General features: G+C 37.2%; 1 protein-coding gene across 8 annotated transcripts in view; it reads left to right on the top strand.

Annotated features, from left to right (window-relative positions):
* Nucleotides 1–15,940, top strand: part of KCNT2 (potassium sodium-activated channel subfamily T member 2) — a 537,964-nt gene that overhangs the window by 450,658 nt on the left and 71,366 nt on the right. For all 8 annotated transcript variants that reach the window (XM_072126927.1, XM_072126928.1, XM_072126923.1 and 5 more), the window contains one exon: nt 12,260–12,371. In XM_072126927.1, coding sequence (XP_071983028.1) covers nt 12,260–12,371 — 112 coding nt within the window. The remainder of the gene's footprint in view (nt 1–12,259; nt 12,372–15,940) is intronic.

The raw sequence follows: 15,940 nt of genomic DNA, 5'->3' as shown, positions 1-15,940 counted from the left end.
GCTGCGCCGATGTCCTGTGGATGCCACTGTGGTGTCACACATACAGCTTATTGAGAAGCTTGTATACTGTAAGTGACAGCACAGTAACAAACAAAAATAATGTATAGGCAAAAGCGTATAAAGAAATCAACATTGTTTATTTTTTTTACATTTGCCCTTATTTATCTTTCTCATTAAACTTTATTTTTATATTGTGCTTCTCATTCTGGAAAAGTAGTAAATTCTGCATGATTTCTGCTTTTTACTGTCAATCACTTTATTGGTCTCTCACCCAATAACTCTTTCTATCTGTGCTGCATTATAACAGCAATAATACAGACTGATGCTGTTCGGATCAACAGCATTTTTATTAGCACATAAAGCCTGCTGTTCAGTGCACTGAATAACCTGAAATATGGAACAACAAAACACAGATTATATTACTACAATGTTCCGTTTAATTATCTCACTTCAAATTAGATTCCAAAACATTTCCATATTATGTATCCATGTTCATAATAGAATCCCTAAATAGATTACATTATTATTAGTCATGAGAGAATGGTTGAGGAGCTTGCCGGAAAAGATAAATGATGGAAAGGATTAAAATGAAATTCAGCCAGATTCCCCTACGTGTGAAGCTGCTGCTGGTGCACGAGTCCAAACACGCCAAGGTTACTCCATTTACAGGATGATTCAAGAGGCTTCAGACATGGGGGAAAGTTCCGGCTAGTCACCAAACATGCTGCACGTGGTTTCCATGTAATTGAAAACACATACATAGCATGATATGTATTTCCTTAGCTTGATCTTGTCTACCTGAGCTTGTTTTAAAGTGGTAGCTTTTTTCATAAAACAAAATTGCCTCCAGATTTTAGATGTTGGTTTATGGGATTTAAAAACATCAACCCAAAAAATTTTACTTGTAACATTTATTTGGGACTAAAAGACACCTTGGTGATCATTTATCTTTATTTAGGTAATTTCTTCCTGTTTCTGGTAAGTGAAGTGTTTTTACACAAAAATTTGTGACATTTTTTATAGCCGTCCAACAATGTAACAACTTCAATGTCTGGATTGAAGAGAGAAATCAGGCACAACACAGGAATACTCAAGCATGGCGGACTTGCAAATTGTGTGTCTAAGGCACAAAATACTGTGCAAAAAGTATAAAATAAAAGAGCAAAATATGTAATAACCCCCCATATGCTTCCCTTGGGTTTTCAAGACTTTTCCAAGACTGCATAATTTTCGGTTTTATATACGTTCTCATGTCTTGCATTCTAACAATTACAACTTCCTGTCACTAGACAGAAAACAAAGCCTACTCTGTGTCCATCTCTATGTCCTATGATCATGCCAGGCCAAACAACTGATTGCTGAGTGCTACTTCTTAAACCACCCCTTTAATTAAATTGTACCCTCTTCGAGTGATTGATAATAAAATAGTTAGATATAGTAGTGGTTGCTTTGTGACATGAAACATGACATATGACTAACAGACTATGAGAAATAACATACTCTACTCTGAAAAGATGAAGAACTTTTGGTGTTAATTCAAAGTGGTATGTGTACAGAAAACCAGGCACTATACCTGCCAAATACAATCCAAACAATGAAACATGGTGGTAGCAGCATCATGCTATGGGGATGTTTTTCAGTTGCAGTGACAGGACAACAGGAAAGTTGAATGAAGCCAAGTATAAAAATATCCTGTATATTCTAGAGGAAAGTTAACAACACCTAAGCTGAACTCTGCAGACAGAGGAAGACTTTGGCACGCATCTTGCTGTGGCACTGCAGTTTTGTTTGGACATATATTGATGGAGGTGGAATGTTGAAGATGGTGAATGAACTGTGCAGGTGTAAATTATGTCCTGGAGCTGCAGTCCGGAGGGGCTCTATTCATGTCACCAAAAGCACTTCAGATTAGCTTCAGCCCTTCAGAAAAGCACTGATCATTTTAAACTTTTCTTGGCGGTACAGACAGTGGGGACAGGTATGTCTGGTATACTGTGATGAAGCCTTGCAGGAAGGTATTTTTACTTGGACTATCTCACATGATAGACCTCCTTTGAACCCGACAAGTTCCTCTGCATGAAAAGCTTTTCATCTTGTTGCCTCTAATCTCAGAATATATTGAGGAAAGGTAATCAAGAATACATCTGACCAAAGTTGTCGAAGGTAATCAATATAAAAAGATTATTTTTATATATTAGACTGTTTTTGAGGCTATTGGCATTTGAGTAGTTAAGTAAATCAGACTGAGATCAATTAAAATGGAGCATCAAAAAAAGATGGGTTATCAATTATTTTTATAAGCACCATATAGGGAATATCTTTATATAGGAATATCCAAGGATAAAACAAATCAGATTTGTTTCTTCTACCTATTTTCTCTAACCTGCTATGGCCCAAGCAATACACATATACAATATTTTAGATTAAAACAGCAGATAATATCCTGCACAATACATTTAAAGGAAATCTAACATTGTAAATTGGTCATTTTCACCTAAACATACCGCTACACAGCGCTAGGTAAGCCGATCCTGTAGGTGGTCGTGATATGGCATGGAAATCCGCAGATTCGATTTTAAAAAATCCATTTATCAATAGGCATTTGACCCCATTCGGCGCTCCTGGGCTTTTGACACTGGGTGCTTGGCGCTTGGTCCCGATCATAGCAATGCAAGGGCCTTGCATGCTTGAAACTTCTCCCCCCCATCACTTGATCCCGAAAGCCGGTGACGTCACCAGGCTCCTCTGAAGCACTGGCGCATGGCACTGTATCTTCATTTCGTGTGGACGCTCATAATGAAGATACAGTGCGCATGTGCCAATGCTCCCAAGAGCTTGGTGATGTCACTGGTATCAGGAGCGAGGGGGGGGAGAAGTTTCAAGCATGCAAGGCGCATGCATTGTTATGAATGTGCCCGAGCGCCAAGTGCCCTGTGTCAGATGCCCAGGAGCACTGAATGGGGTCATATGACTATAGATAAATCAATTTTTCATTGAAACTGCGGATTTCCGTGCCATATCACGACCACCTCCAGCATGGGCTTACCTAGCACTGTGTAACGGTATGTTTAGGTTAGAATTACCATTTTAAAATGGTAGATTTCCTTTAAGATGCTTTTGTAATTTCCAATTTATGTGCCATCTTGTGAATGGGGGATGAGTTGACCCAGACTCTGCCAGTGACTTCAAACTTATAAATATTAACAAAAGTTTTTTTGTCAAATGTATAAAAAATGTAGGCATTTAAACCAAAATGAGCACTTTTCAGGCCTGGATAGGTGTTAAAAAACACTAAGTCTAAAAATCAAAGTTTAAGCTGTGATATAAAACATCATATGATCATGGGAAAAGGAGAGATAAGGGTAGAAGTTTCCTTTTTGTGCAGTGTTTGTGTTTAGTTCTTCTCATGAGTAGAAACCAGTGTCGGGGCAACCTGAAGTAAAGATAAAAAGGAGGTAAGAGAAAATGCAGGTTTAAAGGTCATTAAATGCCAATTGTCAAAGAAAATCTTTAGGGCATCAGAGAACCATGAAGTGACAGCCTCCTTGTGCCACAATTATGTGTGCATTGCTTGCATCACATAAAACTATTCTATTCATGGCTCTTGTCTTATACTAATACTCATCTTCTGAACATTGTATTTCTGGCCTGAAAAACAATTTCCAAAGTGATACACAGATACAATCCTAATGTACATCCTAATGTGCAGTCATTTCCACAGATGACGTACATTGACATCTGTAGAGTCAGATGAAAGCATAAAATAAATTGTTTATTTCAACAAGCACTAACACATCCATTGCTTGATAACAGATTTTTAAAACTAAATGAAAATTACACATTTACTGACAAATTAATGTTAATTCAGAGACAGTACCTGCTGCATATTTCCATTTAAGGGTATCTGTCATGAGATTTGACCATACAAAGCTGCAGACAGTGTTGGTCAGCATCCCTGGAGCAATGGGTAACAATTCCTTTGTGTGTGTTGTTAGTAGAAGCAGGACTGTGAAAAAAAATGATTTATACTTCAAGATTGTATCTGTTTTTGTAGAACTCTGATGCACTTAAATGGGGTATTTCAGGAATCAGCAATATTCATATACATATGGGTCCTTAAAATATAAGCTAATATATAATCAGTTGTTATTTGAAATTTTGCTCCCCTTAGCAAAAAATGCTGTGGACATACACTATAATGGAGAGCTAAAATGTTACTGGCCCTTTAATAAGTCCCTTGATTTCCTCCGATTGGAGCAGACACAGGACAGAAGATGGCCGCTGGTCACATGTCCACATCAGATGTCCTGCACCTGCCTGGGCAGGTCATGTGATCATCATTAGTTTGGTTGTAGTCGGTTGGTTGCAGTGAGACATCATCTCAGTGAGGTAATGTGTACTGATGGCGATTACACATCATTATTATGGTAACAGAGCAGGGAAGTCTGTTGCATCATCACTGGAAGCAGAGCTTAAGAGGTAGGAGGAGTTACTGAGAACTAAAGGATTATGGGAACTGTAGTTTCCAGTGGCGGCCACCTTGGTGATAACTCTGCATACTTTAGAGAGGCTAAACAGTTTTGTAAATAATAGAATCAAACTATTTAAGCTTCATTTTGTGACTAATGACTAATGAGTTTTGTTATATTCATTTATTTATATCATCATGGGTCTTTGCATCAGACATTCATATTCCCAGAATACCCTTTTAAGTGTGAGGTCTCTTCACTGAACACAGCCCAACTTTGAATTAAGTTATAATCCTGGAATTTATATATACAGTCCTGCTGTTACCAATTTGAGTATATGATTACACATGTCTTAAAGGCTGCTACTCATCACCATCTATAGATTTACATTGTCAAAACTGGTGTTGAATTCCAATTAGTTGTCCATGACTTATACATAATATACAGTATTCACATTAGAAACCATAATGTGAATCTAAATTTAAAAAATATATATATATAATTTCAATAATGCATTGATTTCAGTAGTGGTCGAGTCAAGTCCTTCCCAACACCAGAGTCCATGGCTTTTTAAATGCCCTCACAGTTACATTTACAAGTATTGTAGAAATCCCCAGGCAGTAAAGTGAAACAGCTGTCAGTATCAGAGAAACATAGGTCACAAAAGTTTTGAAAACATCAAAACCACTTACTCTTGCTTCTCCTAACTGAAGCAATAATTTCAGCTCCATTCTTCTACCAGCGAGGTTCTTCACACCTTATTATTTCACAGTGTAAACGTTTTAAGGGGATGAAAGACACTGAATTGGGAATATACTGGGAATAAAGTCTATGCTTTACTTCTTCATTGCTTTGTCTATAAGAAAACATTTGGAAGTTAAAAAGACTGTTCTAAACAATGGTACATTATAATACATTGAGCATCAGTACTGCTAAGTCTCCATTTTTTTGGTTGCTCTTTTTATTATTATTTATTATATTACATTATTTCATCCATTCCACTGTTGCTCAGAATTACACAACATCTTGGCTTTTAGGATTAGCATTAAAAAGTTAATCTATTATTGTGTTAGGAAGACGCACAGTAGGCCAAGAAAGATGGATTTTACTGAATTCAGAATACAATACTAGTGCATGGTCATACTGAAGGGCACACTAACACTGAACCTGTGTTCTTAGGCTTTCTCGGAATTGTTGATTACTATGATACAAATAAGGCGCAATATGTCTTCTTTTTAAGTCCAATTTTAGACCATTGAACTTTCACAGATTTCCGAACCACAAGATGATACCAGGTATGTGAAAGATATTGGCAATATGCCATTTTCTGTAATTATTCGATCTGGTAAATCATTTTATAAGTTGTACCTTCCACTAACACCTACTACTCCTCCTTGTATCAACTCCAGTTACTCCCATTTACCAAAAGGTATATTGCTAAATATATTTGGGTGGGGTCTTTTAGATCTCCTTAGATCAAGCTTTGGGTGGTTTCACATTGGTTTCATATCAGTGATTTTTCACTGAACCCATTTTGGCTTATGGACACATGGTTTTCTCTTCCTGACTTCACTGATTTTTCACTGATGCCTTACTGAATTATTCTTTTCAATCTGAAACAAAACTGAAGTGTGAAACCACTCTTTGTCTATGTCTGTAATTGGCCATTTATATTATTTAATTGATCTCTGCCTCACAAAAAAACTACTCATAGACTAATAATATGGAATAAACAGAAGAGATGTACTGAGTAGCACATTCCCTGTCACCTCTGCCTAGAGCTTCTATGCATTCTAAAACCTCAGTGAACTGTTTTTTTTTTTTGTTAGAAAGATGAGTTTCACAGTACCATAAATTTTAATCATATCTTTTGTTATCTTGAAAAGAGAAAAGATTCTGTACACAAGTTCTACCCCTGCGCCCTTCCATTCCGTTCGTCTTGTGTCAAAATCAATTGTGATAAACAAAGCACACTTACTCATAGATCTAGTCACCATGACTGTGGTAATCTTTTTATTATTTTCCTTCTAAAATCAACTTTTAAAATTATGCTAATGAGTCTGAATGGCTGCAAATTCACAGGTGGTTACAATGAGCAGAACATGAGTAAGTACTCTATCATGGTTTTATTGGTAGGTTTCCTTCAAACTAAAGTAAACTAAACAAAATGATGTGGGTATGTTGTACTTGTTCTTACATTTATTGTGTAACAGTTATGCCTTGTTCTGCTATCATCTCTCCTTGCAACACAAGTAGTTATTCTTGGTATTTCTTGTTATTATATAAACACTTAATAAAAAAACTGTTTGAAAATCAATATGGAATTCACCAAATTTTCAGACTAAAAAGTATATTAGGAGAGAGAATGAAAATACCCGAAGTAAGTAGAGAACAAAAAACTTGATGTTCCCTACTCTAGGCATGTGCTTAGAACTGATGACAGAGAGGCTAGCAGACAAGATAGAAAGTCACAAGCAAAGTGAGCATAGCCAGGTAAAAGACAAGATAAAAAAGTGAACAATTGTTAGACAAAAAAATAGTCAAGAATGGAGCTGTGGTTGGAAAAACACAGCAATATTGCAAAAGCTGAAGAAAAAACAACTGCGTGCAAAAAGACCAATATAACCAGCATCTGACTGTGGTCTGGATCAGCTACATGTGGAGTTGTAGCCCCAGCAACTGAAAGGTTCGTCTTGGACTTACCCTATTTTTTGGACTATAAGACGCACTTTTTAGCAAGAAAAAATTTTGCAAGAAAGTACCTGCATCTAATAGTCAAAAGGTCAGGAGAATCCAGCGTTGCCAGACTTTATTGACTGCTGTAATGGAGATCGGTGACGGACCGACATAGCTGAGCACCCAATCTCCTAGAAAGGAGAGCCTCCGCACTGGGCTCTCCTATCCCGGGTGTCCAAACATGTCTACAGGACAGGTAGTGATGTCTGAAACATGTGGCTGATCATATGCTTCCTACATCACCCAATTTTCTCATTCTGTAGGATGGGGCAGAGAAAGCTGGGGCAGGGTAAGAAGAAGAGGAGGGAAGGGGAATTTATATATATAGCAGTTCCCAGTGTGTTTCTCTTGTGTGTAAGCCAATTTTGTGTGTGTTTATGTGTATATAGCAGTGCATAGTGTGTTTTTGTGTATAGCAGAACTGTATGTGTGTTTATGTGTGTAGCAGTGCCCAGCCAGTGTGTGTGTATTTGTGTGTGCATAGCAGAGCCTAGTGTATGTGGTAGTGCTCACTATGTATAGCAGAGCCCAGTGTATGTAACAGTGCCCACTGTGTATAGCAGTGATCAGTGTATGTAGCAGTGGCCATTGTGTTCCTACATCTGTATGTATAGCAGTGATGAGTGTGTTCCTATTTCTATTTGTTTGTGTGTGTATAGGTGAGTTGCTTGCTAAGATTACACCACCTAGATTTCCACAGAATACAGAAGCTCCCAAACACAGCCTCAAGCAGTGCAGTTCTAAATGTGGTTCACAAGCTCAGAACATTGCAACCAGAACACATTCATTGAGTTATGACAATGCTACAAAGTTTCCTAATATCACTGGCAGGTTGTCCAAAGAAATGCAGTCCAAGAATGAATTGTTGACTACCGGTAGGTCTTGCTGGAATTTCTCCCCCCGATGATCAAAGCCTAATTTTGTTAGGACCCCCCATGAAAAGGTTGTAAGAATTGTGGGAGAAACCCTTTGCTATCTACATTGTTTAGGACAACAAATATTTGTTATGTTAAGAATCAAATGGATTTCTAAAAAATATAATTAGACTTTGGTATAACGGACAGTGTTCATTTACTAAAATACTTTACGCTACCTCACAATGATTTATAGAAGTTCTAGGCTTTCACAGGTTCTCTTATATTTGAGCAGAAAACACATATTTCCCAGAAGGGATTCTCAGCAGAACTGTAATAGAATGGGAAAAAGTCAATGTTTAGATGTAAGAGATTTACCGCAGCTTTATGTAGCCATTGGAGCCGTAAAGTCTAGCAACACAAATAAACAAGAAAACAAATAACACTCAATATTTGAACATCTGCAATTATTGCTTTTTTAAAATGTTTTCTTATGTCATTAAAAATTCATGAAAATTAATTAGTTTTGTGTAAAGTAATTGTGTTCCCTAAATTAAATGCATACTGAGTTCCGATAGCTTGCTTCTGTCAACTGCGTATCAGCATCTAAGGGTGTCATCCCTACTATGCTGTGTAAAATATAATCTCACTACTCTTCCCCTGTTGGGATTATATTCACATTGTGCTAAATGAAATGGCACTTGTGCATTCTAAAAATTCCAATATTTGATTGGCGACTGTGCAGAACATTATTGTACTTGAGTATTTCCAGTTTCTTTGTAATAGTCATACATTATTTATCCCCTTATCACCGACACTAGTTTTCAGCTCAATGACCAGACTCGATTTTTCAAATCTGACATGTCTCACGATAATTGGGTATAACTGCTTCCTACATCACCCAATTTTCTCATTCTGTAGGATGGGGCAGAGAAAGCTGGGGCAGGGTAAGAAGAAGAGGAGGGGAGGGGAATTTATGTTTATAGTAGTTCCCAGTGTGTTTCTCTTGTGTGTAAGCCAATGTTGTGTGTGTTTATGTGTATATAGCAGTGCCTAGTGTGTTTTTGTGTAAAGCAGAACTTTATGTGTGTTTATGTGTGTAGCAGTGCCCAGCCAGTGTGTGTGTATTTGTGTGTGCATAGCAGCGCCTAGTGTATGTGGTAGTGCTCACTATGTATAGCAGAGCCCAGTGTATGCAACAGTGCCCACGTTGTATAGCAGTGATCATTGTATATAGCAGTGGCCATTGTGTTCCTACATCTGTATGTATAGCACTAGTTTTCAGCTCAATGACCAGACTCGATTTTTCTAATCTGACATGTCTCACGATAATTGGTTATAACTTCGGAACGCTTTAACATATCCCGGTGATTTTGAAAATGTTTTCTCGTGATACATTGTACTTTATGTTAGTTATAAAGTTTAAGTGTTAAGTTTTGTGTTTCGTTCTGAAAAAAATTCTTCATTTTCCAAGTTTGAAATGTTTTCTTTCCAGACAGGAAGTAAAACTACCCAAAAAGTTTGATAATTAACATTTACGGAATGTCTGCTTTATGTTGAGATGATATTTTATGCATCCTCTCACTTTTCTAGTATGTTATGAGGGTCTGGGCTGTAATATCACAGCCCGGCACCAACGAGACCCGGTGTCCCGAAATCTTCTTCTGACGCGCCGCCATAGAAAGGCGTACGCGTCAGAAGAAGTACCCTTAATGACCGCCGTAAAAAGGTTAATAATCATACTATAATAGTACATAAGGTTGGAAAAAGACCTTGAAGTCAAACCTTAAAGAACTTAACAAATGTTTTTATCCCATAACCCATGATATTTTTGCTCTCCAGAAAGGCTTCCAGGCCTTTCTTGAACATGTATATGTACATTGTTATGTTAAACCATAACAACCTCCTGCTGCAGAAAGTTCCATAGTCTTACAGTAAAAAATGGTATGGTCAATGGTAGAACCACTTCTCCTCTAATTCTAGTCACAGGCCTAGGAATAAATAGGTCTTTTGATAGATCCTTCTACTGCCCATCCCCCCATTCCCCTAACAATCTTGGTTGTTCTCCTCTGCACCTGTTCCAGTTCACTATGTCCTTTTTATACAATGGTGCTCAACACAATATTCCATGTGTTTGTCTGGCCATTGATCTGTATAAGGGTAAAACTATGTCCTTATCATGAGAATCTATTCCTCTCTTGATACATTCCATAATTTTAATTGCTTTATTAGCAGCTGCCAGGCTCTGGTCACTAAACTTAAGTTTACCATCCACCAATACCCCCAAGTCTTTTTCAACTGCAGTTTTAAAAAGTAATTGACTGTGTAGAAAATAATTGTACTTTTTGTTTTCATGACCCAAGTGCATAACTTTACATTTATCTACATTAAACCTCATCAACCATTTATCTGCCCATTCCTCCAGCCTCCACAAATTGACCCCTGTGGCACTCCACTGGTAACGTCAGCCGAATCTGAGAATGTGCCATCAATGACCACTCTCAGTTTTCTATCACTAACCCAATTGCTTACCCAAATACACAGATTTTCCCATTAGTCTCATTTTATTTGACAATATTTTATTTGACACTGTATCAATTGCCCCAGAAAAGTCTAGATAAACAACATCCACAACCTCCCCCAGGTCCAATCTGTAACTTACTTCCTCATAGAAGCCAATCAGATTAGTCTGGCAGGGCCGACCCCTCAGAAACCCATGCTGATACAGTGAGATACTCCAGGATAGCATCTCTAACAAACCCCTAAAATATTTTCTCCACAACAGAAGTTAGACTCACAGGTCTGTAGTTTCCAGGATTGCTTTTTGATCCCTTTTTTGTATATTGGCACCACATTTGCTATGTGCCAGTCCTGGGGAACAAAAATAGTCCTTAAGGAATATTCAAATAGTAAATATAATGGTCTAATCTGGGCCTTGTGATTTTTCAGTGATTGTGAGGGGGCACTGTACCTCTTCTTGGGTACTGTTGACATTAACATTTTACCCTCCATTGTTAAAATAAGGCATTTTCACAGGGGTCCTTGAAATTTGACAATCCCTTTAATTATACAATCAAGATTCAGAATTTCTTAGATATTCATTCAGGTATTTATCCACTGTATACCAAGGTTAGTGGTCATTCGATTTACAAAAAAAAATAAAAAATTAAAGAATAATATAAATTGCTTTATTGACTGGCATTAGAACAACATATTCTCATTCTGTTAAGACCTTATTCTCAGTTAACTTTCACAAATATGAATTTTTCAATTACAATTATTTGTCTAATTAAATAAAGTGCCATAACTCCCTGTTTCTAAGGGGTTTTTCACATTGGTGGTGTTTTTCAATATTTGTTTTTGAAAAATATTTGTATTAGAGCTAAAAGTATTAACAATAGTCAAAGCAAACATATTGACAGGCCATGCAACTTACATACATATGCATAGGGTCCAATTTTATATTAGACTATACACACGGCCATTGTTTTTAATGGGTATTTTCACATTGGCTTATTTTTTTCAGTGATCAATTGTTCATGGAAAGCATTTTACATATGGGGCAAGATGCATGCTTAAGTTCAAATACCCATCGCCTCTTTAAACATCTACAAAGAGTCTGTATGTTCTCTCTGTGTTTGCGTGGGGTCCTCTGGTTTCCTCCCACTTTCAAAAAACGTTTGTGAGAAAGTGAGATTGTGAGCCCTGTTGGGGACAGGGACCGATTTGGCAAACTCTGTGCATCCTATATAAATAAAGAATTATTATTAACTTTGGCCAAGTGATAATCAGTTTACAACTTGCTCCTAGTTTCTGCACTCACACCTTGTGTGATCTATTATCCCTGGGGTCTCTCTCATTTGCCAGATTTTGTCTGCTGTGAATAATCTGCTGCTATCTTTATCACTTAGAGAAGGAAATGGAAGAGCAGAGGTAACGAATATAGCCATAACACTGGGCTTTCATATCTATGCCTATACCAGCAGTACAGTCATCCTTGTAAAAGTGTTACACAGCCTCTACATCAGATACATGCCGTGATATTTTTAATAAATATTGTTTAGTCATTGAGAAGAAGCAAATTAATAATAGAAAAATATAGAGGTGTACAATGGAAATAACTTCACTCACAGCAGTCAAACTTAGTAGTAATCACCTAATATGTTTCCATAGACTAAAATGTGTTTTTCTTTTGCTTAGGTTATTTTCAAGCCTCAGCATCATCACAGAGCTAACGCATCCAGCAAATATGCGGTTCATGCAGTTTAGGGCTAAGGACTGTTATTCTTTAGCTCTTTCTAAGCTTGAGAAGGTAAGAAATAAATATATATATATATATATAATATTAAATTGTTGAAATATATTTGAGTAAATGCTGCACTGCTTCTGTAGAACAAAAACCATGGCATATCCATCAAGGGCTTTCATTTCTATTGTTACCCGTCTCCAATTGTACCTTATTATCCTTATTATCAGAGGAAGGAATGTGGATGAGGAGCGTCTGAATATTAAATATAACTCAAAGAAGAGGCCACACTTACTGTTCTAGATAAGAGGTCAGAAATGATTCAATTTGGCATGAAAGCAGACACAGGTGATGACACTCAGGTGCAAAACACCTGCATTCTCAGCTACTATTTATAAATATACAGAAACAAAACTTCTACAACATTATGTATACTACTTTATCTCTAGATCTGTGTTTCTCCACACATACAGATTATAAATTAACCTTGTGTTTAATGTAGTTAGATTTTACTCCATAATTCTTTTTGCTGTGTAAAATATAGAGGAGTGTACTAAGTAATGGAGGAAATGCTACAGGATCACCCTGTATGAGGGGCATGTTTGAAGTCCGTAATCAAACAAAGATGCATCTGGTGATTGGAGGAGTTGGCTTAGGGATGGAATTCAAAATTTTAACAGCAGACTGGCTACTTTGGGAGCGGGAAGTCCATTGTTTATAATGGCGTAAAAAAAAGTTATATCTAATAAACAACTACAACATTTTAAATGAATGGAAATACGCAAATACCTTTTCCAAGGTATAAAAATGGAAAACAATGCCTTTTGCTACCTTAAAGGCAGCCCACTCAACAGCAAGCATGATTTACAAGACGTCTAATATCATGATGTGGGATCAAGCCAAACCAATATATCTATTCTAGAAGGAACAGATTCCCAACTATAGACAACACTTTTCAACTTCTTCAGTACAGCATAGGGAACAGATTCTCAACTGTAGACAGATCTGGTTGTGTCTTTTCGGTGCAGAGTAGGGATCTGGATTAGATGTGTGAGAGGCTATTGACTAGGGTCAGGAAGTAAGAGTTTTCCTTATGGAGAGTTTGCCAATTAAGGCTTTCTTATAGGTGTGTGGAGACTGATGCATTGATACTCCACTAGGGATTTCTGGGAAATATGCATTTTACACTAATATATTTAAATTAATCTTCACATAGCTACAAGTGAAAGTGCCCACCCTAAGTTACAGCAGCCACCAGTCACAGCACCTGTTCCAAATAACAGTAGCCACCAGTCACGGTGCCTGTTCTCAGTTACAGTAGCCACCAGTCAAAGCACCTAAGCCAAGTTACAGTGGCCACCAGTCACATCGATGAAGCCAGTTATAGAATTCTCCCATCATAGCACCTACCCCAGTCTCAGTAGCAACCAGTCACAGTGCCTGCACCCAGTTACATTGGCCTCCAGTCACAGAAGCAACCAGTCAGAGCGCCTGCTCCCAGTTATAGTAGCCCCCAGTCACAGTGCATGCCCTCAGTTACAATAGCCACCAGTCACAATGCTTGCCCTACAGCCTCCAATCACAGTACCTGCCCCCATACAATAGCCACCAGTTACAGTGCATGTAACCCAGACAGTGTGCATTCCTTTAGGAATATACACACAGTCAGACCCTTTTCCCCACTGCCTGGGACTTGCAGTCCTACTGGAAGCTGCATCCTCTTCTCAGCACTGTTGCTAGAAGAGGAGGTTGAAGATATCTAGCAGAGAGAGAAGACCAAGCAAGCAGTCTGACTACATAAATCAGGGGAGAAGGAGGTGAACAGCTGACCAGATCCCACCTGAGTTGACCACTTTACTACAAGTTTCTTGTAATTTGTGGGGGCAGGATTTTTTGTAATTTACCTATATACATCTATTAAAAGAAAGCAGTGTAAACATTTTAATAGAAGTAAAGGGTTAATTTACCTAATATCCTGCCCCTGCATATTACAAGAGACTTGAAGCAAAGTGACCATCCTATTCAAGATCCTGTCATTTTCTCAACTGGCAAAATTATTGACCCTCAAAATGAAGCTCACAGAACAGACACCACCACAGTCAATAAGATATTTTAATTAACTCTTCCTCTGTTATGTTGTGTGCTCCAGAATCAGAATAACAGAAATTACATATGCCGATGTGAAGCTAGCCTGAGCTGTATACACTGCACACTAAATAATTGTAATCAGAATTCTAATTAAGCTCTAGTTTTCATTTGCTAAAACACTGAAGCAAAGAAAAGGGGCATAACCTTAAAAAACAATGATCTTGGGAATTTTAGAAGTAATTTATAAGACATAAACAACCCCTTCAGTAATTGCCTTTGTTCCTTGAAACACAGCATCAATAGGCAATTGTTAAATTGTTGGTCTTAGGAATGAATTTGGCTATAAAATAAGCTGTTTATGAAGCAGCAGTACGTGAATTAGTTCATCAAATATTAATGAGGGGCCATATACTACTTTTTTTCTTATTATGCTCAACCACATCTTTGATTTACAAGCAATTAAACTGGTTTGAAGGCGATCTAAATTTGTCTAATTAATTATTTATCCAAATGTGTAATGAAATAGCGAGATGGCTAATGGACTGGAGAGTTTAACATTTATTTTCCCATCTGTTGCTCGGTGTCAAGATGCTTTTGGTGAAAATCAGCGGCAGATGAATCACCTCGAAGGTCTAGTAATTTCCTGCATTAAATTGCTGCTAAAAATTTTAGTCACCAGCATTAAACAACAATTTTGATGTTCCCGGATGACTTGTGGGATTATGTGATAATAGAATGTGCACAGGATATGTCAGATACTTAATGGCTTTATTGTACTACGCGGGTGTTAATTACAGTTTTAAGCTGTTCATGCGACTGCATTTCTCTCTTAAACCTATTATAAACCTATTGCAGATACCTACAGCTGACAAATACATAAAACACTTTCTCTGCTGTTCAGTGTTATAAATTGTATGTGCTTGTCCTAAATAACAGTGATAATATTGCTTTCAAGACAGAAATATTGGGGAAATTCTATATGAACTGTTCAGTACCTTATTAGTTTAGAAAGATATCCAAAAATCTATTTGTGAGTCTCTTGGGTGATCTTAAATACTCTAATGGCCATCCATTGCCTTTCATTGCATGTATGTATTGCGCCAACTTCAATGTGAAACCAGCCTTATACTTAGTAATTAAGCAATACATTCAGGTAAGATCTTTTCTAAGTTACATAATCACTAGAACACAAGAAGGTTCTTATTAAATTGAAGTTTTAACCACTTAAAGTCTTGGTGCTATTTTTTTTTTTTTTTGCAATTCCATTTTTCAATCCCAACCATAACATTTTTTATTTTGTCATGAGCCGTGTGGGCTTGTGTTCTGCATAGAAAACTTTACATCAAAGTGATGGTATTTGATTTTCCATGCCGAGTACTGGAATGTGGCTATAGTTTTTACGAGTTTCACTGTGCACTTCAAATGAATTTTCTCTATTATTATTTGGGTAAGTCTAATTATGGAGATACTGAATTTACATAGGTTTATGTAGTTTTTTCATTTTTTCATCTTCTGGTTTCAAACTTTTGGGCACCATTTTTCATTAA

This window comes from Engystomops pustulosus, chromosome 10 (assembly GCF_040894005.1).
Source record: "Engystomops pustulosus chromosome 10, aEngPut4.maternal, whole genome shotgun sequence".
Classification (NCBI taxonomy): Eukaryota; Metazoa; Chordata; class Amphibia; order Anura; family Leptodactylidae; genus Engystomops; species Engystomops pustulosus.
The sequence above is the reverse complement of the archived record's forward strand: the minus strand, read 5'-3'. Positions and strand labels throughout refer to the sequence as shown.